The sequence below is a fragment of the Siphateles boraxobius genome, unplaced genomic scaffold, assembly GCF_051911475.1.
Source record: "Siphateles boraxobius isolate OS27281-9 unplaced genomic scaffold, OSU_SipBor_1 1, whole genome shotgun sequence".
Taxonomy (NCBI): domain Eukaryota; kingdom Metazoa; phylum Chordata; class Actinopteri; order Cypriniformes; family Leuciscidae; genus Siphateles; species Siphateles boraxobius.
In genome coordinates this window covers 18,054,145-18,079,355 of record NW_027508699.1, presented here as the reverse complement: position 1 = coordinate 18,079,355, position 25,211 = coordinate 18,054,145, and the positions used below count along the sequence as shown (strand labels likewise).

General features: G+C 36.4%; 1 protein-coding gene across 1 annotated transcript; it reads right to left on the bottom strand.

Annotated features, from left to right (window-relative positions):
- Positions 1 to 727: 727 nt before the first annotated feature.
- Positions 728 to 24,695, bottom strand: myo7bb (myosin VIIBb). Its single transcript, XM_077226081.1, has 47 exons — positions 24,568 to 24,695; positions 24,317 to 24,418; positions 23,487 to 23,639; positions 21,290 to 21,474; positions 18,910 to 19,031; positions 18,693 to 18,835; positions 18,381 to 18,494; positions 17,956 to 18,109; positions 17,759 to 17,835; positions 17,502 to 17,621; positions 16,769 to 16,911; positions 16,283 to 16,493; positions 16,060 to 16,195; positions 15,806 to 15,975; positions 15,578 to 15,718; positions 15,326 to 15,484; positions 12,952 to 13,044; positions 12,349 to 12,443; positions 12,185 to 12,269; positions 11,879 to 12,097; positions 10,894 to 11,091; positions 10,415 to 10,678; positions 10,150 to 10,302; positions 9,496 to 9,570; positions 9,240 to 9,388; positions 8,998 to 9,124; positions 8,010 to 8,129; positions 7,754 to 7,927; positions 7,420 to 7,647; positions 7,147 to 7,314; positions 6,901 to 7,018; positions 6,364 to 6,490; positions 6,036 to 6,199; positions 5,385 to 5,566; positions 4,750 to 4,874; positions 4,455 to 4,600; positions 4,166 to 4,319; positions 3,919 to 4,074; positions 3,721 to 3,826; positions 3,527 to 3,640; positions 3,345 to 3,432; positions 3,131 to 3,237; positions 2,333 to 2,518; positions 1,789 to 1,905; positions 1,623 to 1,706; positions 1,399 to 1,518; positions 728 to 1,306 (listed from the first exon to the last, which is right to left on the bottom strand). Exons 1-47 carry the CDS (start codon positions 24,583 to 24,585, stop codon positions 1,214 to 1,216), a joined length of 6,483 nt encoding a protein of 2,160 aa, XP_077082196.1. The 5' UTR covers positions 24,586 to 24,695; the 3' UTR covers positions 728 to 1,213.
- Between the last annotated feature and the right edge of the window lie 516 nt (positions 24,696 to 25,211).

Sequence of the window (25,211 nt, the reverse complement as noted above, 5' to 3'; positions counted from 1 at the left end):
ATTTAACAGTACTGTGAGGTTAACTAAAGTATGTTAACCTAAATCTTGCTGTTCAAAATCATAATGCTATACATTCATTGTGAGCAGTCTGACCAACATGCATAACAAAAATCCCTAAGAGTAAAATGAAACATCCCTGTAAGCACTTTAAAACAGTTGTGTCATGAGAAAAGAAATAGAAATGTACACAACCATTCAAAAGTTTGAGGTTAGGCAGAATTTTTAAAGCTTTTTAAAAGGAATTAATGCTTTTATTTAACAAAGATGCATTAAAATGATCAAAAGTGACAGTAAAGACTTTTCTAACGTTACAAAAGACATTGATAATAATAATAAATGTTTCTTATATTAATCAGTATATTAGAATGATTTCTGAAGGATCATGTGACACTGAAGACTGGAGTAATGATGCTGAAAATTCAGCTTTGACATCACAGGAATAAATAAAATACATTTAAATACAAAACAGTTAATTTAAATTTTAACAATAAACAAAGAGCTTGTTCAAAAACATTTTAAAATCTTGTCAACCCAAAACTTTTGAACAGTAGTGTAAAATGCCCTATATTTCATATTTTAAACCATCGAGAGTCAAATATTTCATATCTGATAAAATATGACCCATGTGTCTAGTGTGCAAAGAGACTTAATTATAAGCTATTTCTAAGAGTAACCAAACTACAAATACTACAAACTGCAAAATAGGAATCCCTCATTACACTGAGAACATATGTAAACATTATTTATTATTAATTAGAAATTGCTCAAAGTCACCATTCACTGACAATTAAATTCAAAACCAATTAGAATTTTACATTTTATTGTTAAATACAGTTGTTCCTACAAAGCAGTATTAGATAGATTAGAATTAAACTAAAAATACTGCCACCTAGTGTAACATTGCAAGGCAAAGTCAACGAAAAGGTGGAATATTGAAATAATAATAAATATTCAAGCCTATAAATTTATTATTTAAAACATATAAATGCACATAGAAGAAACAACAAGCAAAAACATGATTTAAAAAGCTGATTCACTGACAGATCTATAGTGACTTAGATATTAAAAAGTGATTTCCTACAGTAATCATAAATGTTAATTTTACTTACAGAGTACATCAAAATTACCAAAAACAAATCTATAGTAGAATTATTATGGTAAAGAAAAAAAATAAAGAAATACGCTACCAAAAATGATCATACTACATGGTGATTCAAGAGAACAATTGATTTCTGGGCCGCACCACTGCTATCTCCTTCATATACATGTTCTTGTAAGAGGACAGGAGATCGCTTATTTTATAACCCTGAAAGGAACAAACAGCCAGAGAGGATATTAACATACAAGCAGTGTGACACTTGCTGTAGTTGTGTGCGTGTGTGTGTGTGCTATATTTACCAGTGAGGTCTCACAGAGCAGAGTGTTGCCCTGCACTAGATTGCCAATGGTCATGTGAAAATAGGTGCTTCCGCTAGACCAGGAAGTGATCTTACTGAATAGATGCATCACAAGCACTTCCTGCAAGCAAGCCAGCCAAAACACTTTTCAACATCACACGCCACACAATGCTAAGGCGAGCTGTACATTATAGTTGTATTATGTATATACAGACAGATTGGTACCTTTGTCTTAGGGTTGATTAGGCTAACTCCTTGTTTGCTAATTGATATCATGATGACACCGGGGTAACTCTTCTCAGATGTTTGCTGGGAACAAAAGTACAGTCAGTATCAAGAAAACAACCTCCTTTTTAGCAAGCAGGTTTATTTTTAGTGTTGCTCTGGTTACCTTTACTTCGAAGAAAGCACATCCAAAGGTAGGCCACTGTGAGATGGTCTTCAGGAACTGGAGTTTGGCTTCCTCTATAGTTATGCCTGCCTGCTTGTTGTATGCATTGATCATGTGCTGCAAACCAAAGGCCAAAATCATTTATCATGATGTTAGGGTCAGGAGGTACTAAAATATATTATTAATTAACTTTTTATAGAGTACATACTGAAGCAACATCACTTACGAGTTTCCTCTCAGTTAGGATTCTTACCAAAGCTGCATTTATTTATTTGAAAAATACAGTTAAATAGTAATAGTAATAAGTTTTCTATTTTAATATCTCAAAATGTAATTTATTCCTGTGATGGCAAAGTTGAACTTTCAGAGTCCTCAGTGTCACATGATCCTTCAGAAATCATTCTAATATAAAATCTTACTGATCCTAAACTCTTGAAAGGTAGTGTGTGTTTATGTACACTTCACTGAGGTTTGAAACAAAGTCAAAATGCATAGAGCCATATATTTAAAAATGTATTCAGTAAATAAGAGGCATGAGGATCACCTTTTTCCAGTCCTCAGGAGTCATGATCCTCTGCTGATCAGCTGGCACTAGATCTTTCAGCATTTTAGGGATCATGACAAACTGTGACTTATCCGTGTCAATCTGAGTACGCAACAGCAGTCCTGCCAGACTCATCATGTCTTCCTTAGACACACTGTGATAACCCCGCAAATATTTCGGCAATTCCTAGGAAAATAAAAAAGACAGTTGCGCAAGGCACACTGCATAATAGAGTGCCACAGGAATGAGTCCTAAATTCCTGCACTTCTGTGCATAATATTTTTTTTTTTTTAAAGAATGTTGGTAACCAGACAGTGGCCGACACCCTTTTTGTTTTCCCAATATGGAAGTCAATGGGTGCCGTCAACTGTTTGATTACCAACATTCTTTAAAATATATTTTTTTGTGTTCAGCAGAAGAATGAAACTCATACAGGTTTGGAACAACATGAGGGTTAGATAATGACGACACAATCTTCATTTTTGGGTGAACTTTCTCTTTAAGCTTCAAAATCCATAAAAGCTGTTCAATTGTGATGAACAAAATGTGTGAGAATCATAAACTTCTGCTAGTCACAGCTTATTTTCCAAACGAAAAATCCTTTTGGCTTATTGTCGAAGGAAACAGGGTGATGCTAACTTCTGGGTTTGCCTACAAAATTACCTCATCTCTGCAGCACTCTATTCAGTTACACAGACATTTACTATACTGTAAGGTAGGTTACATTTATGTTGTTATAGAGTTCTGCAGTCAGTATCTGACTTAACCAGATCAGGTATGATCAGATTAACAACATACCTGAGGAAAGTGGAACGTTAGGTCAGCGGTTAGATCTTTCCCCGGGATCACGTTAAACCAGAGCTTCCTCATGAATAGCACCAGGTAAGGGACAATAGTTGGAGCAGCTGAATTCAGGATCAATGTTTATCACAGTGAGAGTCTGATTATAACACACACCTGAATATATATTGGATTAATTACAGTATTTAGCATGTTAGCATATACAGCTCACCCTCCTTGATTTTCTTTCCTTTTTTGGCGACATCTGTGAGTTGCCTGAGGTTGTCAAAAAAGTACTCTTCAGAATCCAGACTTTCTACCTGAAAGTATTATATGCAACACACAAAGATTAGCATGGACCTAAAAAATCACCTTCAGAAAAAAAAAGAAAGAAAAAGAAATCATATCTGAAACCTTATTGGCTGTTTTCACAAACAGACTGTATCCATCCGATGAGGAGAGGCGGAGGTCTTTGGAAATGTTGCGAATTAAATCTCTGATCCTTGTGGTGGTGGTCACCTCAAATATCTGAAATTAAAAAAAGAGTTTTTAAGGCGGATGAAAATAAGAATGTGTAAAATAGTTAAAACTGAAATGTTACTCCTTACTTCAGATGTATCGTTGGGAAAATGAACTTTATGGAAGATCTGAGTGCTGTTATTCTGAATGGCATCCACTTCCACCTGGTGAGGAGGCAACTTCCTTCCCTCGATGCTGTACGGGAAATTAAAAAATGCATTATAGTTCAACATCCGCCCTTCGTGTTTACAATAATCATACAATCTGTTTGAGTAGTAAAGTTGAACCTAAGCATAGCTTGCATCCTCTGCAAGCAGGTGGAAGCCAGTGGCTCTCTGGGTCTGGACTCCAGAAAACGCTGAGCATGCCTCAATAAAAACTGACTTGGAGGGAAGAGACCACAGCACAGCCACAACAGCTGCCAACCTCGCTCCATACTCAACCTTAGAGAAAAACAACACAGCAATTAAAACACACAGATAAAACAAATAAAGTGACATATCATATCTAGGTACTTAAAAGCAGTCGACAAACCCGTGTTTGTTATTAGTCATCTGCCTCATTATTTGGCAGTAGATCTCATCTCTTAGCTCGATGTGCGCTGTTGCTGGCCCAAAGATCTGGTTTGTTAGATCTATGGGTGTCCGCACATGCTTGACTGGATAATCTCCCATATATTTAAGGATAGGTAGAGACCATGTTAAAGAAAACAGCGAGCATCATTCATTCAAATTTACTGAGGTCACATGCAGTTAAGTCTTTATCACTTATAATTTACAAAATGCATAATCCGCTATTGTAGATATGTAAGTGGGAAGGATATCTGTGAAGGAGTCACAAGCGAGGTGGCAGAGCTCGGAGTTGCCCTGCAGGTTCCTGAGCAGAGGCTGTTTGAGAGGCTCTTTGCTTTTGGCCCACAGTTTCTCTTTGGCTCCTCCCTTGCCACGACCACCTTCCTTACCTGACTCCCTGTGAGCCATTGAAAAGAGGTACGTGATGACGTTATCACTTAAGGAGCTCTGACATGTTCTCAAAACTGGTAACTTACAAGTTGCTGCTTTTTTGGAGCAGTTTTCATTTATGTCAGTTGAGATGATTACAAACTGTACAATCGTCACCTGAAATAATCGAAAGAGAACTCCTTGAGCGACATGTGGGCGACTCTCTCTGTGCTCAGCTCCTCCTTCTGCGGCAACACTGGCATCACTGACTTTCTCCGTGCTGGGGTCAAATTCAGCAAATTCTAGAGGATAGAAACGACTCTATTTACATTTCTGTTCTTTACTTACAAAACAGCATATTTTGTCACTAAGAAAATAACCTCACTGATGGTTTTGTAAATAATTTCTAAATATTTTTAATGGTTGGAGGCTGGACCAAAGCTTAGTTGCTTTATTTTATTTGTATTTATCATTTTATACTCTCTCTTTAACTCTTGGAATTAAACTGTTAGATTTAAACAGTTTAAAATCTTTAAAGACATTTTAAAAACTTTAAAGGTACATTAATTATTTAAAGAAATTGACTTTAAAAATTTTCAACTGTCTTTACTTTACGCCATCAGGCGTCAAATACAGCGAGGAACAGCACAATGTCTGCTGGCCTTTCCATCATTTTTCTTTAGCTTTATTCTGGTATTTATTTCCAAGACAAAACCTCAAAACACTGGTAAAAAAAATGAATTCAATGATGGCCAGTGATAAGGAGTAATATCTTCGACAAATCAATGAGAAACAAGAGAAATCATGTTTACCAGTGTTTCTTCAGTAGGCCTAGTCAACATCGGTAGAATCAGAATAGAATCCAAGGAAACTGCTCCAGTTTGACTTGTCCTCTCATTCCTCGCTTTGATCCAGCCTTCTTCAATATTATATTCTCCATCCTTTATGATATACAGCACATCACCCCTTCTGAAGCTCAGGAATGTGGGATCCTCTGAAGGGAAGAAAAAAATCAGAAAGATAAATATCCAAGCACATTGACAATTTTAACGGTTAGAAGACCCCAAATTTACATAAGAGAGCTTCTTCAATAAGTGGAAACTTTGCCACATTGGATGGTTTTAAAGACAAAAATATTTTTACAAATATTTAAATTAAAAACTAAATTATAATAACTTTAACCCAATTTTCAGTATCTCATTTTTTACTTTACTAGCTGTTGTTTATTATCAATGTTATCAGAATTTCTACATGTGGTCTTGAACTCCACTCTGATTTTTAACTTTCCCTCTTTTCAAATTTTCTCCAAAAAGATAAAAATGTTATTAGCATTATATGTCATTACCATCACACATTATTTGTAAGGATTTTAAATAGTCAAAAGTGCTCCTACAATTGAAGAATCACCCTCATATGAAAATACTACAAGGAACACAATGAAGTAACCAATGTAAAAGAAGCACCTTGTCTGCTAAGGTCCTGTATTGCCACGACATACAGGGATCTCTCCTTAAGCCCTGAGATGAACATGTTGACCAGCTCCACAAATTCGTTTCCCTTCACAACCTTCAGCTCATACATCCCCTTTGGAGTTGTCAAACATACAATCCCACCAGACTTTTCATCGCTGTAGGAGACAGGTTAAGGAGGGAAGGAATAAAGGAAACAGAAATAGGAAAGAACTAAAAGGGGTTCATCTCACAAACTAGACTGGGAATCTGTAGAAATAGTATTTGGAGCATAATGCTCAGGTGTAATTAAGGTGCTTCTCCATTCAGAGTTATTTCTTACCCCAGCATTTCGATTCTTGACACCTCAGGATAAGAGAGCTGCAGAAATGCGGCTTCTGTCTCGTCCTGAAAGAAGACCCCTTTCCAGTTCACGACAGCTACAAACTGGTCTTGAGGCAGTGGGGGACCTGAATAAAATACAACAGTGAATTCCCAAATTCAATGCATTTAAGGGATAGTTCACCCAACAATAAAAATGGTCAACTTTTACTCGCCCTCATACCTCTAGAAACCTGTATGACTTCCGTGGGACGCAAAATTAATTCTAGCTGCTCTTCTAAAATTTCAGTCTGTTCCTTATACAAATCTCTAATATGGCTTCAGAAGACTTTTGCTTTTTTTTAAATTATCTTTACGGTCCTTGGTCCCCATCCACTTTCATAGAATAGAAAGAGCAGCATGAACTTTCTTCAAAAGCTCTCCTTTTGTGTTCCACAGAAGAAATAAAGTCATACAGGTTTGTAATGACATGAGGATAAGTAAAGACAACAAAATGTTCATTTTTGGATTAGCTACTCCTATGAGAACTTTTTTTTACCTGAAACCACGTTAACCTCATATAACTTGGAGAAATAGAGTGGCCACTTCTGCCGTGCATATTGGACGATCTCTGCTTTTACTTCATGGACAGGTGTAGTAGAGTTTATGTAAGGGCCCTGAGAAATTACACCGGATTACTGCTTGTTTTATATTCTCAAAATTAGCACTGTCGCCAAATCAAATTCTGTTGCAGCCAAATCAAACTATTGTGAACAATGGTATTTATAATAACATATGAATATACCTCTGTGTGCGCAGAATTGACCAACTGCACTAGTTTGACCAAAGACTTGTTCTCAATTATAGTCATGTTCATGCACTCACGAACAATCTTCTGGGCAGTTTCCAAACTGCTTTCAGAGCCATGCTGTATATAGTAATATTTGGCTGCGAGCTGCACATAATCATCCTCCTAGATCAAGATTATAGTTCAGCAACAGAGAATAAGTCACAAATCTCATTCATATTGAAATCATATATGCTATATGAACAGGTCAGGAACAGAGCCTGGACTGACCTTATCAGACAGATATTCTCCAAATTTGAGTCCATGGATGATCTGCCTATAGATGAGATCTGTGCTGACTTGGTCAGATGAACAGTCATGCCACGGAGTGAAGATCTCTTTGCGGAAGTAGAGGCGCCAAGGAGCGGACTGTTCCTCTCTCCCCTGCCTCTTTTCTTCCTGCTCACACATAGACACAGCGTCCAAGATGTGCTGACTGCCACTGCCTAGAGACCACATCTGCAGCAAGAAATGCATACATGAAGACTTTGTTTCCATTGCTTATTAGTTACATGTTACAATTACAAGTAAAGATTAATCTTGAAGCCATTTCGATGTTACAAACCTTCTCATTCATTGCAGCATATAGGGAGAAGCCGTAACTGTCCTGCAGGTTTATTTTCTGGATAACTGCCTTGCACACCTCTTTAGAAGTGCTGGCTGAGTCCACATGGAGGCTGATGCTTCTGCCATCCATCAGACCCACAACCACTACAATGGGGTTCTTGGTCTCCACAGACTGCAGTTACAGGAAAGAAGGGTTGGTCATGTTTAAGGTAAGGGGAGTATTCTTCATCATTTCAGAAAGAGGGATTGCCTACCTGTAGTTCAACCCAGCATGGCGGCTCATTTCTTTCTCCATTGGCTAAAGTCCTTCGCAGTCGCTCCGCACAGGCGGAGGAGTATTCACTTGGCCCATGGCGTATAAAGCTCTCCAGGTACTATGGTCAAAAGGTTGTGGAACATAACATATAACATTACATAATATAAAAAATCTAATAAAATAACAGCATAACATTAAATAGCACAAAACAGAACAGAAAACACCTAACATAACCTAACAACAACATAACATATGGCAACACATAACATAAAACGTAACAACAACACAAAACATTATGACAACATAACAAATATAACAACATAAAGCATAACATATAACATAAAATGACAACATTCAGTATCAACACAAAACAACAAAACATAACATATCAACAAACACAGCATGACATATAAAACAACAAAAAACGACAAATGATGACATCTAACACAACATAATATGACAATATGACACAACTAAACAATATAAAAACAACATATATCAGCATAACACGACATAACACAGCATGACAACACAACATAAAATGACATTTAACAACATAACAAACAACATATAACAGCAAATGCACACATAATAAAACAGCATTAAACAACATCCAACAGTATGACAACACGACATATAATAAACCTAACATAAAATATAACATTAAACAACATATGACTACAAAACATAACAGCATATGACAACACAACACATAATATACCATACCATATTTCACACGGCTTGATTGGTTGTTTGTGGCATTTGTAATAAGATTAAACTGTGTAACTGATCATGGTCCCAGAGAACTTATTTCTACATAGTTGTGCTATATCATATAATGCAGTAAAATATTCAGCAGAAATTATTGCAAAATAAACAAAACACTACTCCTCTGCTTCATATCAGTGTCCTGATCACCTTGTCAGGTTTATTTTGCAATAATGACTGGATAATTTCAGAACAAAAATCAAAACAGTATTTTATACCTTAGTGAGGCGGTCTGTAGGGGAAAAAATGCCCAGACAGATGGACAGAAGGATCCAGCCTCTGTTTACACTTTTGTGGTTCTTATTGTCTGTTAACTGCTTACAGATCTGACAGTAGATTTCATCTCTGAAAAAATATAGAAAGTCATAAAGATTATGTAACCATTATCTCTCTGTATGAGGAATGCAGTATATCACACATTATGAAGAATGTAAATGACCATTGGCCCCATCACATTAACCTTATATCTTGTCGTACAATGGCATATCCCACAATATTGTGTAATTTTTCCAAGGGTGTCATTGGACGATCAAAAGTTGGTCCCTCTCCAAACAGTACAACCTCTTCCTCCTGAACTGCCTCCATTTTAGGTTTTGGTACTTCTTCTGGCTGCAAATTACATCAGAATGGTTATTAAGAACCTGCTGTGATGCAGTTATTATGTTTTAGCTGCGGATAATGTTCAGTGTTGTACTCAGAAGTGTATACAACTTCACCTCTTCTTCAGGAATGGTTGAGGGCTTTCGTTTCCCTGTCCCCTTCTGCTGCTTCATTTTTTTCCTCAAAAATTTCTGCAATTACAAGACCAACAAAAAAAATAAACCCACAAATTTTTTTTTTTAATATAATGCTATAAGAAAATCACTAGTTACATACAGTATGTTGGGTAATTCAGTTTTGTTATTGTATGATATCTGTAACAGTATTTTGCTCCCTGTATTTATGGTCCCTTGGTTTGAATTTTTCCTTCTTTTTAAAAATGTAAATATACAATTTTTCCCCTCTGTATTCACATATTTATATTGTTATTTATATTATTTCCACCAGGACGCACCTTACCTGTTGCTCACATCTGGTTGTATGTGTGGTTGTCACCTTCTATGTATATACAGTAACACTTCTGTGTAACACATCTGATACATTATATGATAATGTCTATAGTCTATATTTTAAATATGTTTACATTAAAATATTTATAGCAATGTAATATATACTAATACCAAACCAGCACTAACCAGCATATTACATTATATGTTATAATATAGACAGGCTGGTCTTTCCAGCAGGTTAGGCAGTCGAGGTATAGGCTGTACATCTGGTAGGTGTACAGATAAAGAAGAAAGGTTTATTATGGTGTCTCGGTTGTTTACCTGATCTAATCCAACAAGGTTACTGAGTCGCCGTGCTTGTCTCTGACCGAGGTTCCTCTGAATAGGGTCGGCAATTGCAGAAATACGTTCTTGCTTCGGCTCTGGAAGATCTCCCATAAATCTTAGTATGATCCACCATACTGTCAAACTGGCCTGGAGGAGATAGGAAAAAAGCGGAGAGAAGACATAAGACAAGCGAATAAAAAGACACAGTTGACTATCAAGCCTCGCTTTAAATGGGGATGCTAATGAGAAGAGCACTTGCCAGAGTATCCCCTTCATCCTCATGGTAGAGCAGGGGTTTCCGCAGTCTCTGTTGGATATGTGAGTGGGTAGAAGATCCTTGGAAGTGTAGAGATGTAAATTTAGAGAAAGCGAACTCATCATCCTCAGCTTCATTCTCCTCCTCCACCTCTTTATCCTCTATTTCGTCTTCGCTGCTGTCTGGTAATGACATAGCCTTCCTCTCCATTACAGGGCTCTCTACTAGTTCAACCTCTTCTAACTTCGACGGCTCTGCCTCAAAATCCTAGAACATTAGGAACATATAGACAAAGTTAGCATTATCCTAGAAATAGCCTTATTTTGCATTCCTAAATCTCACACTGTACAGTATACAGTATTATCACTGATAGAATGTGTAGTATGCATTCATTGATTGTGTATTGACAATAAAATTTTGATCAGGAAGTGTTTGTTCCTGTCAAATACGTGTCCTTCATCTGCTGTCAAGATGACTCTAACCTCAAAACCCTCAGGAGCTTGGCCCTCTTGTCCGCCTAATGTACTCATGAAGCCAAAGAGATTCTCCACCATTTCCTCATCTTCCTTATTCTGGGAATCGGCAGCTTCCTCGTTTTTCCTGAGCAGCTCCTCTAGGCGTTGCTGAAGCTCCAGTGCTGCCAGTTCCTGAGCCTCTTTTTCTTGTGCAGTCAAAAACGCCTGAGACAGGACAAGGGTATGAATAAAAGCATAAAAAATGAAGTACACTACCAGTCAAAAGTTTGGAATAAATAAAAATTGTAATGTTTTTTTAAATAAGTCTCTCATGCTCACCAAGGCTGCATTTATTTGATGAAACAGTAAAATGAACAGAGTAAAACAGAAATATTGTGAAATATTAGTACAATTAAAAATAACTGTTGATATGTCTATATGAATAAATTTATTCCTGTGATGGCAAAGCTGAATTTTCAGCATCATTACTCCAGTCTTCAGTGTCCCGCGATCCTTCAGAAATCATTCTAATGCGCTAATTTGGGGCTCAGTTACTATAAATTATTATTGGTGCTCAATTATTAATAAAGGTTCTTATTATTATCAATGTTGAAAACAATTTTCGCTGCTTAATATTCTTTTGGAACCAGTGATATAGTACATTTGTTCAGGATTCTTTGATGAATAAAAAGTTCAAAAGAACAGCATTTATTTGAAATATAAATCTTATGTAACATTATAAATGTCTTTACTGTCACTTTTGATCAATTTAATCTTTTGATTAAATTCATGAAGTATGTGACAGTTCTGGAGTAACGGCTGATAAAAAAAAATCTGCTTTGCCATTATAGAAATAAATTACATTTTATAATATATTCAAATAGAAAACAGTTATTTTAAATTGTAATACTATTTCACAAATACTGTTTTAAATAAATCTTAATTATTCTAAACTTTTGACCGCTAGTGTGCAAATGTACTACAAAGAGGGTCCATTCCACTATAAACTCACATCTGATTTCATTCTCTTGAGGGTTTTCCTGGCCAGCAGTCCTCTGGTCTGAGCCTGCAGCAGAATCACTGCGTTTTTTTTACATTTCAGGTCCTTCCTGGCGAGGTAGCTACGGGTCTGTGTTTGTAGAGTAATGGCTGCAGCCCGTCTGCGCATATACTCCGAATGGAGCTGCCGACTGCGCACTTTCGCCTGCAGCCGAGCAAATCCATGCTTGAGCTAACAGAAAACAGATACGATGTGAGTCCTGTTTCACTAATTTTAACTGTATTCCTTACAGACATGAGATGTTCCTGCACAGCTTACTTTGCAAAAGCCTCTCCTGTCTCTGTGGCCACGCCAGTTTTTCTGCAAAACCAGAGCTGCCTTCCTCTTCTTTACAAAAGCTCCTCTGTATGTGGATGAAGAATGACTTAGTTTAATAAAGCTGGAAAACTGCACAAGAAACACTACGACAGTGGGGAACGGACCTGTCCTTGTGGGCAAGCATCACTCTTTGGATGATAAGTGCCTTCCTATAAAGCTCTTGCTCTCTCTCCATTTCTAGGAAGGAATCATGATGATCCTGCAGCAGGAAGAAAAGAAACACATGATGCAAGACAATGTGAACATTTATAGATACACTACCGTTCAAGTGTTTGGGGTCAACCTGTTTTTTTTATGTTATGCTCTTAATCTGTGATATGATCCTTCAGAAATCATTTTAATATGGTGAATTTAAGCATTATTACTATTATCAAGGTTGAAAACATTTGCGCTGCTTAATATTTTTTACACAATACATTTCTTTGATGAACAGAAAGAACAGCATTTACTTGAAATAAAAGTTTTTTACATTATAAATGTCTGTACTTTCACTTTTGATTATTTGAATGTATCCTTCCTAAATAAAGATTTAATTTATTTTCAAAAAATCGTACAGATCCCAAACTTTTGAACAGTGGTTTATGTATAATATAATACTAAAAATGGCAACAATGCCTTTAGAAAGCTGATTTAATATTACAAGGATCTTTACATATATTGATGTAAACTTCTTATAATACACTAGAGAAATATTATGCCAGAGGTACCCTGAGAAAGATTTTGTTTTTGCCAATCTTCCAGTCCTCTTCATCTTTGATCATAGCCCTGCAGATGGCAGCACAGCAGTTGGAAGGAGGCTCCTGATAAACAAATAACAGACATTTTATTTATCAAATTATGCCAACCTGGAACATTCATCCTGTTTACAGCTGAAGCGTGTAATTATTTTAGTTTCTCCTGTCAGTTTAATATGTGTAGACAATTATAAGTAAACCATTGCTAGATTGATTCCCATAAAGTGTAAACATTGCTCAGTTTTGAGCATCTCCACTAGCAGGCACACATTAGCATTGGCTCAACTAATGGTGTGAAGATAGGGGTAGGATTACTTGAATTTCTGACCAATGACAGATGGGAGAGTGTTTAGGGAAACCAGTTTGAGACGGGTTATTTATATTTACGTTTGGCTTATACTTGCACGCTAGTGGTGCAGAAATGACACACTTTGCATCAACATCATAAACACATTATTCCTAGCAACCAATAACAGCCATAACCCTAAATCTATATTTAAATCAATCCAATTTCTATTGGATAGAAATTAAAGGGGTGGTAAAACACGATTTCACTTTTCTAACTTTAGCTAGTGTGTAATGTTGCTGTTTGAGCATAAACAACATCTGCAAAGTTACAGCGCTCAAAGTTCAAAGCAAAGGGAGATATTTGCTTTTAAAAAATTCAATTTCTAAGGACTACAGCAAACAGCCGGTTTTGGACTACACAACATTCCTCCGGGTTTGCTGATGTCAGCATATCCCATTATTTACATAAACCCCTCCTCCGAGAATACTTAATAAGCGGGGCGAGGCCATTTTATATTGCTGTTTTGGAGATGAGTTGTCGCAATGCCGTCGAAACGCTGCTGTTATTTTCATCTGGATTGCAGGTCCACTTTGTTCAGCCTTCCTAGGGACGAGGGAGTTAGGGATCAATGGTTAAAATTTATTTTTAACTCAGTCCCTCATAATTATTACCCAAATCTCGCTCTCTGTGCGGCACATTTTATGGAGGAAAGCTTCCACAATCTTCGCGAGTTCAATGCAGGATTCGCACAAAGGCTTGTCCGGAAAGATGGAGCAGTTCCAACTTTAAAAAGCTTTTGTTTACAGGCCACAACCTGTAAGTATGATTTATTTTTCGTCGATGTGTTTTCCTGTAATAGTTTGTATTGTTAATTGTACGTTGTAGCAAGGAAGTAAACAAATGACAACTCTGTTTGGCTCTGCTGGTTTGTTAAATGCTAATTCATACTTAACGTTATCTGACAAACACCTAAGGTTACAAACTTTTTAATCTCAACAGCGAACTTGGAATTAGTGTAAATTTTTCTTTGATTAGAGCTTTTATGTTCATGTATGGAAGCTTGTTTCTGCCACTAAATAAATAAATAATAATAGCGACTTTTTATCTCGCAATTCTGACTTTATTTCTCAGAATTGCGAGATATAAAGTCAGAATTGTGTGATATAAAGTCGCAATTGCGTGTTATAAAGTCAGAATTGTGAGATATAAAGTCGCAATTGCGTGTTATAAAGTCAGAATTGCGAGAGAGAAAACTAAGAATTCAGACTTTTTTTTCTCGCAATTCGGACTTAATATCACGCAATTCTGACTTTATAACACATAATTGCGAGTTTATATCTTGCAATTCTGACATATTTTCTCAGAACTGTAAGATATAAACTCGCAATGGAAAAAAACTGACTTTTTTCCTCTCAGAATAGTTCATAACTCACAATTCTAACTTTATAACACGCAATTGCGACTTTATATCACGCAATTCTGACTTTATATCTCGCAATTCTGACTTTATAACACGCAATTGCAACTTTATATCACGCAATTCTGACTTTATATCTTGCAATTCTGACTTTATAACACTCAATTGCGACTTTATATCTCACAATTCTGACTTTATAACACGCAATTGCGACTTTATATATCACAATTCTGACTTTATAACACGCAATTGCGACTAGACGGTTAGCGAATCACAACACACTGGGCCAGCTAACCAATCTGAGCCCATTGCGTAGTTTTGAGGGACTGGCTTCATAGAACCAGGAAACCATCAGACCGTTTTTACAAGGAGGGGAAGAGCAGTGTACAATAAAGGTAAAATATACGAAAAATAATGCAATTTTAAAAAAACTAAGCATGAACACATGTTACAGTGCACCCCACAAATACAATCAAGCCTTCGAAAAACTGCGTTTTACCACCCCTTTAAGTTTTAGCTATGGATGTTAACACATAAAGCCTACTTAGACGCAAATTTAATCTACTTTCGACTATCACTTTATATTAAATAATTCACATATTTTGAGCATCACATCTGTAAATAATCATATTGTCTCATACAGTGTTGGGGTCACAATCTACAGACTTCAGGAGCACACGATAGCGCTGCAGGAAGTCTTTAAAGGTGTGCCGGATGGGGTATCCCAACTTGCGTATTCTAATGGTCTCCAGCATTCCAGAGTAGCGTAGTTGCTGCATGCAGAGCTCCCTGTCAAAATACTGACAAGGAAAACAAAAGAAAAACATGATTTGAAAAGGGTTCTGATGGCTACACAATACAAAACATGTAACTTATGGGATGTGATTTGATACCATGGCCTTCTTTTTGTCATTTGGTTTGAAGCAACGTATGAAGAAGGGCTGACAGAGAGACAGGGCCTTCATCAGAGCGTCCAGAGACTGGCGGAACTGGCCACTCAGAGTAGATACCTGCCGCCTCGGATCATTTAGTTGCTGTGTGACACAAAAGAGATGATTTATTAAAAATCTGTTGTCAATGTCAAGTCAACACTGTCAATCTGCTGCATAACTGTCCCATACACGTAATGAGTTATTCGGTGTCATGATGATTTTGTTGATTTTGTTAGCGTTTTTGACTAAGTTTGCATTCATCTCCTTCTCAAAGATCTGCTTGAGCAACTTGTTGGAAGATTTCCGAACCAGCTCCATGATGTCAATGCTCAGGGCATCTCTGTTCTTCTCCAAAAAACCTGAAAAAATACAGATCTTTCAGACCAGAAACAATTTGCTTTTAAAATAGCTACTGTGAAATGTTTTCAAGTAGTAAATTGTACCTTCACAGTCATAATAAACAAGCCCAGCAAAGTGCTGAACCCCAAAATGCATGCCATGTTTGCTCTTGGATGAGATGTACAGTTTGTTCCCATTGTGTTCTTGGTTCATTTTGTTTAACATTGTGGCATCTGTTCCCTGCATTGAAAAGAGGACAACATTGAGTGAGCACAGGCAAAATATCTATAAGTATATAAACCAGACCATGCAGCTTATGAAGCTGACCTTAGGGAAGTGGCTCTCCTCATCGATCAGAGCCAGTATGTTGAGAGGCTTAATGGCCAGCAGGTCCAGGGTTTTCTGGTTGTCACTGAAAGTAATGCGCTTCCATGAGATGCCTTCTTTACTATATTCATCCTGCTCCAGCTTAAAGATGTGACTCACAAAGAACTGCTGCAGGTGCTCATTGGCATAATTAATGCACAGCTGCTCAAAACTAAACAGTGGGCAAAAGCACAGAGAAAGTATATTTAAAGTATGGGTAGTGTCTAAATTTTACAACTACAGGCAAAAACTGATGTAAATGTAATGATTAAAAGTAAAAACACCATCCATCCATCTAACCAACCATCCATCCATCCATCCATCCATCCATCCATCCAATGAAATACAATTACCAAAGTACTTTAAACCCCTGCTGAGCAACCATGTTAATTTATCATAATATTTTGTAGTTTAAACTAATTACTAGTTTATTCAACAGACACTTACCTGTTCTGAGGAAAATTCTCAAATCCAAAAATGTCGAGCAGGCCAATGTACTTGCGCGTGTAAGAGGACTCATCAGTCTGTGGTTTGTGAATGGCGCCGTTTATTTTTGTGAACATCCAAACAAACAGCCGTCCGTACAGTGCCTGTCAGGGAGTATATGACAAACATTAACTGACATGTGCAACAACAATGAGCATAAAGGAAGCCTGAATGTCTGTTAGTTCTTTAAAAAAAAATTCTTTCAAAATATTAATTTTATTCCGCAGAGACACAATTATTCAAAAATGCAATTATTCAAAAGTGACTTTAGTATTGCTACAAAACAATTGTATTTCAAATTTCTGCCCTTTTGAGCTTTTTGTTCATCAAATAATCCTGAAAAAAATCACAGTGTTTTGGTTTACACAAAAACCTTACTAAAATATTATATTTAGCATTGCTAATAAGAATAAATATTTATTGAGCACCAAAGGATTATGTGACACTGAGGACTGGAGTAATGGCTCAGCTTTGCCATCAAAGGAATAAATTCCAATTTTTTAAAATTGTAATAATATTTCACTATATTACTGTTTTACTGAATGATTAATCAAATAAATACAGCCTTGGTGAGCAAAAGAGACTTCTTAAAAAACACACACAAAATAACACACGTTTGAACATTATATTGTACCTAATCCTGTATCTATGTTAAATCCCCCAAATGGGCTTTTGGATAAAAGCATGTGTGTACCTTGGAAAAAGCATCTCTGGTGTCTGTGGCCTGCTCTGAGCTGAGGGCTTTAGTGACTTTCTCTCTATTAGTCATGAAAGAGCGATGGGTTAGACTCTTTTCAAGAATTTCCTCTTCTACCTGCAAATTGATAGAAGGGCTGTCATCAAAAATATTCAGCAGCCAAATGTTTGATTGCATAAAAGATAGTAAGCTTGAAAATGATTTGAAGCTTTGAAAGTGCTAAATCAGAATTCGCTCTGTAGAAGCATTTGTACCTCCAACAACTTGGCAGTGACAGAAAAATTATTCGATGACTGAACGTCACAGCTGTCCATGTTATTCATTATAGTACCTGAAAAAAGATTATGAGCAAATCAGTCAACTTCAATTTATGGTATAATAAGCTACAATAACTTTTGTTAATGTGAAGATAGCATATTAATACTGTAACAGAAAGGTTATAGAAGCTAACTTTTAAAGTTGGTATTGCCCATATGGAGAATGGCAGCGAGTAATTTGAAGATTTCCCAGCAGTCCCTGTCTGAGAAAGTGAGGATCTTTAGAGCAGCACGAATCCGTCCGAACTCATCAGCATCGTCACGACCATCACATGTCAAACAATCACCCTAGACAACCATCAGAAGAGTCAGATATTGTACTTTATGCCACAGTCAATGCTTATTAATCTCAAAACCTTATATAGGAATCTGAATTAGATAGTAGGAGTGAATGTAACACTCAATGGATGCAACACCAGCAATTATATGATGTAGTTACAATTTATAATTATACATTTATATTCACTGCAAATATCTAAAACTTAGGGTTAAATATTTACTGAGTACATGAGCAAAGTGTTACAGTTACTCTCTGTTAAACATGAATTGAAGTGCTCACCTCAGTCAGGTACTTGAACTGTGATGCATTACCAAGGGAGAGAATCTTCTTCTGCTCACTTTGCATCCCAGATAACATACAATAGAAAATGTGGTAGTTCCTTTCCTGTGGTGCCTTAAAAAAATAATTGATACATTTAATTTCGAGGTTTTAATAATTAAAATGCAAGACTACAGTATTTATGAAATATTAAACATAATTTTCATGAGCAATTTCAGGCTATTTGAATCTAATGACGCTCATAAAAGCACACAGCCAATCAAAGGCTCTTGATGCTTGTTCTTCCTCACGTAGCGTGCAACTTGGTCTCACCTGTTGACAGACACGAGACTTCTCCAACAGGTACTGCTCCATGTGAGCTCCCTCTATAACACCCTGTTTATTAAAGAAAATCTCCACATATTTCCCAAATCTGCTGGAGTTATCATTGCGAATGGTTTTGGCATTCCCAAAGGCTGTAAGATATGAATAAGTGAGATGGCATTCTACGGAAAGGATTGAAATAAAAACAAGCATGTTCAGTGCTTACCCTCCAGGACAGGGTTGGCCTGTATGATCTGCTGCTCTATCCAGGAGTGCTGCCCGCTCACAGCAGCCAGGAACTGAAGAATCAGTTTAGTGCTTTCTGTCTTTCCTGCACCAGATTCTCCACTGACACACACAAACGTTTATTATTCATTCATTGTTTGCTATGATTTTTAAGGTCCTATTGACAACTGCTAAATTGATTGAGACTCTGCTACTTTCACATTTGTTATTTATATTTATTATATGATTGTAAGAAAAAACATAACCATTAATAATAATAAACAAACAAATTGCAAAAACAATGGAACAGAACAGAATAGAATAGAATAGAATAATTAAAGCCTTTCTATACCATTGAAATTGATAGCTGTTTACATTCACTGATTTTGGCACTAGCGAATATAATATAATATAATATAATATAATATAATATAATATAATATAATATAATATAATATAATATAATATAATATAATATAATATAATATAATATTATTATACTCAAAACCATTGAGTTGGATAGCTGTTTACATTCACTGTTTCTGGCATTAGTGCATATAATATAATATAATAGAATAGAATAGAATATAATAGAATAGAATAGAATAGATAAAATAGAATAGAATGACAGAATAACAAAACCATTCTACACCATTGAGTTAGATAGCTGTTTACATTCACTGTTTCTGGCATTAGTGCATATAATATAATATAATAGAATAGAATAGAATAGAATAGATAAAATAGAATAGAATGACAGAATAACAAAACCATTCTACACCATTGAGTTAGATAGCTGTTTACATTCACTGTTTCTGGCATTAGTGCATAGAATAGAATAGAATATAAAGTAGAATAGAATAGAATATAGAATAATTAACAAAGCCATTCTACACCATTGGGTTTGAAAGCGGTTTAAATTCACTATTTCTGACATTAGCGAATAGAATAGAATAGAACCATTCTACACCATCGGGTTTTATAGCTGTATACATTTACTGTTTGTGGCATTAGTGCATGCATAGCAGGGCTTGACATTAACTTTTTGAGGCACTTGTCCTTCGGACAAGTAAATTTATGTTTCACTTGTCCATGCACAAAAGTCACTTGTCCGGGTAAAGATTTATAATTTTATCTAGGGCTGCACGATTTGGGGACAATGTCATATTCCTATTATTGAGATCAATATTGCGGTTGTGATATGCGATTGCGATATAATAAACAAATGGTTTCATGAGTCAACTTGTTTGGTTCTAAACCAAATGCACACACAGATTAGTGATAATTCTGAAATTAGCAATAACAACTAAATGATTGATAACACCTATAATGATCAATAAGCCATTGATGTTTGGATAAAAATGAACTGTCTAACAGGTAGGACATATACAGAAATTGAATAAAGTTATCAAACAGTCTGCGCAGCATAAATTATAAATTATATATAGACTACTCCTTATTAAAGCTACACAAGTTCTTTAGTCAAGAGCAGTGAGTAATTTTCTCTGTTCCCTTTGTTCTTTCATTAACTTTACTGACGGAACACTTTATTGGTAGCTGGCCCTTGAAGAGCAGCCGCTGTGGACAGAGACGCGGATCTCACACGCGCTTCATTCTCTCACGAGTCACAACTCTTTATGTCCATCATAAGACTGCTCTTGTGTTATGAAGATACTCGACAAATGACATTTTGGCTTAATTGTGTGTGTTGATGTTCGTTCAAGCACGAAAGAGAACTGTATTCTGGCGCGCGGTCTGTGCATGCGCATCATACTGGTGCGCGTCTTTCTGCGAGTCACATTCAGGACATTCACAGGCCATTCACATTCAGGACATGTCTTCGTTTCAAATCTGTAAAATTAAATCTGTAAAATAGACGTAACGAGTGGCACATAACGTGAAGTAACATGGCATTTTATTTTGTTTGAAATTTAACTTGTCCGGTCGGACAACTAATTTTCTCTTCTACTTGTCCTACAAAAAATCCACTTGTCCCGGACAAGCGGACAAGCCTTAATGTCGAGCCCTGATGCATAGAATAGAATAGAATAAAATAGAACATAATACTTAAAGCCATTCTACAACATTGGGTTTGACGGCTGTTTACATTTACTGTTTTTTGCATTAGCGAATATAACCTAATATTTGCATTCTCTGTTTCAACTGCATTAGCCCAAGCAGAACTCTATTTTGTACATTGACCACAACACTCATACATTTTATGATGTGTGACTAAATGTAACAACATTCCTTTACAAAAGTAGCATATAGCCATTTTAAACTTCTACATTCTTAGATACTAAACATATAAAATTACTCCTTTCATAATACAGACGATAGATTCGATTCTCAATGTTCAAAAGAAAAAAACAAATATGTACCTAATAATGCAGCACTGGTTGCGCTTATTGCGGCACATGTTGAAGTAACAACTGTCAGCGATGGCAAAGATGTGTGGTGGGAGCTCGCCCAGCTTACGCCCGTGATACTGGTGCACCTGATCCGCTGTGTAGAGGGGCAGCATCTGATAGGGATTCATTGCCACAAGCACAGAGCCAATATAGGTCTAAAAAACACACACAGAAAAAATAAATAAATATATCACACAAGCTTATATAGAATTTAAATTAATTTAATGAATTAAAAAAGCCCTACATCATCACATTCCCTTCACCATACCTACAGATTGGCATGGTGTTATTTCTGTTAGCCGAATAGCTGGTTTGATTTGCGTTGAGAGAAGATCTTATGGAAAGGGACCCATGCCAGTCTCTAGGTATGGTGAAGGGAATGTGATGACGTGGGGATATTTTAATTCCAAAGGCCGAGGGAACTTTATCAGGATGCATAGTATCCTGGATCCATGAAATAACTGGCCTTTAAAAATAAAAATCTGCCGGCCTCTATGGGAATTTAACATAGGGGTGTACTGACTTATGCACCCTTTATTTTAAGGAAGAACATTTATTTATTTACGATACAAAGAAAACTGGTGTCCTTGGATTTTTCCTCATTTTTTAAATTAAGGCATTAAGATCAATTTCCAAAAGATGATTTTTTATTCCTCTTTTTAGTCAACTTTAGCATGGGTGTGTTCACTTATGCTAGGCACTGTATATATATATATATATATATATATATATATATATATATATATATATATATATATATACACACACACACACACTGGACTTCAGGCATTTTGGCATTTCCTTCTCCCCAGTCTTCCTCCAGACTCTGGCACCTTGATTTCCGAATGACATGCAAAATTTGCTTTCATCCGAAAAAAGTACTTTGGACCACTGAGCAACAGTCCAGTGCTGCTTCTCTGTAGCCCAGGTCAGGCGCTTCTGCCGCTGTTTCTGGTTCAAAAGTGGCTTGACCTGGGGAATGCGGCACCTGTAGCCCATTTCCGGCACACGCCTGTCCACGGTGGCTCTGGATGTTTCTACTCCAGACTCAGTCCACTGCTTCCGCAGGTCCCCCAAGGTCTGGAATCGGTCCTTCTCCACAATCTTCCTCAGGGTCCGGTCACCTCTTCTCGTTGTGCAGCGTTTTTTGCCACACTTTTTCCTTCCCACAGACTTCCCACTGAGGTGCCTTGATACAGCACTCTGGGAACAGCCTATTTGTTCAGAAATTTCTTTCTGTGTCTTACCCTCTTGCTTGAGGTTATCAATGATGGCCTTCTGGACAGCAGTCAGGTCGGCAGTCTTACCCATGATTGCGGTTTTGAGTAATGAAACAGGCTGGGAGTTTTTAAAAGCCTCAGGACTCTTTTGCAGGTGTTTAGAGTTAATTAGTTGATTCAGATGATTAGGTTAATAGCTCGTTTAGAGACCCTTTTCATGATATGCTAATTTTTTGAGATAGGAATTTTGGGTTTTCATGAGCTGTATGCCAAAATCATCAGTATTAAAACAATAAAAGACCTGAAATATTTCAGTTGGTGTGCAATGAATCTTAAATATATGAAAGTTTAATTTTTATCATTACATTATGGAAAATAATGAACTTTATCACAATATGCTAATTTTTTGAGAAGGACCTGTATATTTTTAAAAGGTACACACAGTATCATACGTATACATACAAAATACCATCATGGTAATACGCAGATGCAATAAACATTACTTTAAAAACAAAAGCTGTGTAGATCCTTAAGTACTTATTAACCCATACGAAAAATCTAAGAGGAAACAGCTATTTCAATCATAAACTATCAAATGTGAGCTGTCACACAGGGACTTCTGGGAATGTCAACTCACGTTTTTCACTGTAAATTATAAGATGACGTGTTCATTTTCACTTCTAAAAACTGTACATTGAACAGTATTTTACTGTAAAATTACACAAAATGTCCCAATAGCTCTAGTACAGATTTTCAACACATAAAGTAGGTGAACTTACTCTTAACCAATTAGAAGGTTTTTACCACAGCATTTTGTTCACAGTTAAAATTCAGATCAAATACTAAACTCAAATACTAATTTGGAAATACACTATATTTCATTTGATGATTACAGAGGCTAATCAGTTCATTTTTGTTATGCCATAAAGTAACATGAATCCACTCACATATATAAAACCCTGCCTGTGGCGCACCAGCAGATTTCTGAGTAAACCAGCTTCACTGAGGTCACCCAGTCTGATCATGTCATCCACACCCTCCACTGAGGTGGGGTGCATAGGCTTAAGACTGGCCCTCTCCCCCTCTGGGATGAGGCGCTCCTGAGAAAACCATCACAATACATGACATTTATATAATTAGACATGTGTAGATTAATTACAACACTAAAGAATGTGTTGTGATATAATCTCTCATTAGCATACAGGGGAGAACGGGGCAAGTTGTCACATTTTGACTCCAGTGAATATTTTCAGGGTATATTTATTTAATTCATTTTCTGTATAGACACTTATTTTTCAGTCTTGACCAAAAAATAAGTACAGTTAACAGTTAAAAAAATATATATAATGATTAATATTTATTGTTATTTATTTAATTTATTCAGCACATTTTGCTTCACAATTAGAAAAATGTAAAAATAGTAAAATGACCAGCAAAAGCACAACAAATATCTCCTCTTCTCAAGATTCTCTCAATAACGGTGCAAAAAATAATTTTACAGCTGAGATTTAATAATCTTCACTTACTAATTGAAAATTTTAGGCTATAATATTTAAAACACAAGTGACAATTTGATCCACAAGGCATTTATGAGAAATACCCTTGTCTTGACAACAAAAAAATATGATTATAGTGAAATTTTAGTTTGGAGGACAGAATTCAGAACAAAAGACCTAATTACTAAATTAAAGAGGGCCTTGAACTGAGTAATTGAAACCAGCATTTTAAAAGCCTCTGTAACAACTAGCCCGGTCTCTCCTTCCGTCATCATTTTTACCTTCCCTTCATCATCAACCAGGCAAAACTGTCCACTGTCTGAGATCTTCACACATCCTCCAATAGGGACCCCAATACTGGAGTCAATCCAGAAGTAGTCCCCCTAGATTCAGATCCACATTTTAAAACCAAACACTACCCACAACCAACTTAATGTTCACAAGAAAAACAAATGTCTTACTTCTGTAAAATAAATAAGTCATCACAGTGACAAAACGAGAAACAAATAAAATGAATCATAAAATGAATTACCTTTTTTAACATCACCATTTGACCAATCCTCTTTGTACCAAAGACATCGAATTAAAATTAAAAACTGAAAAAAAGACACTTAAATAAATATATTAACCGGTTGGAAATGTAACCCTCATCGAAGCATAAACGGCTAAAAACTATGACTTGTATGAAAGGCAATCTCTTTCATAAGTGGGGACAACACACCCTTGCTGACTAGTTCCAAGGAGGAGTTAAAAATCATATGCGTCTAATAATAATTTTTCCATCTGCTTGTGTGTCCGCAACAAGGAAGTGTCCCTAGTTTTCATCTCTTTATGGCCCCTAGACTTTGCTCCATCGTGTGCTGATTTTCACCATCAAGCAGTGAGGGCTGTGAAAGGACGTCATCACCGGTCTGAGAGTTTCACTCTTTAAGTTTCCAATGTGCTGAACTGCAAACAAAGCAAGCAGCGAATCACTAGTTAGACAAGGACTTCAAAAACCAAGAGATTCTTAGGGTTTTGAGACATTTGCATATGAAATCTGAAATTCCTGTTCATCTTATCAAACAAATCACCTACCCATTAACCACACACCACAAGTGCCTTTTGGACTTTTCACGCAAGAAGAAGATGGTACCAGAGGACAGTTTTATTATTTGAGTCAGAGCGGCTGTTAAG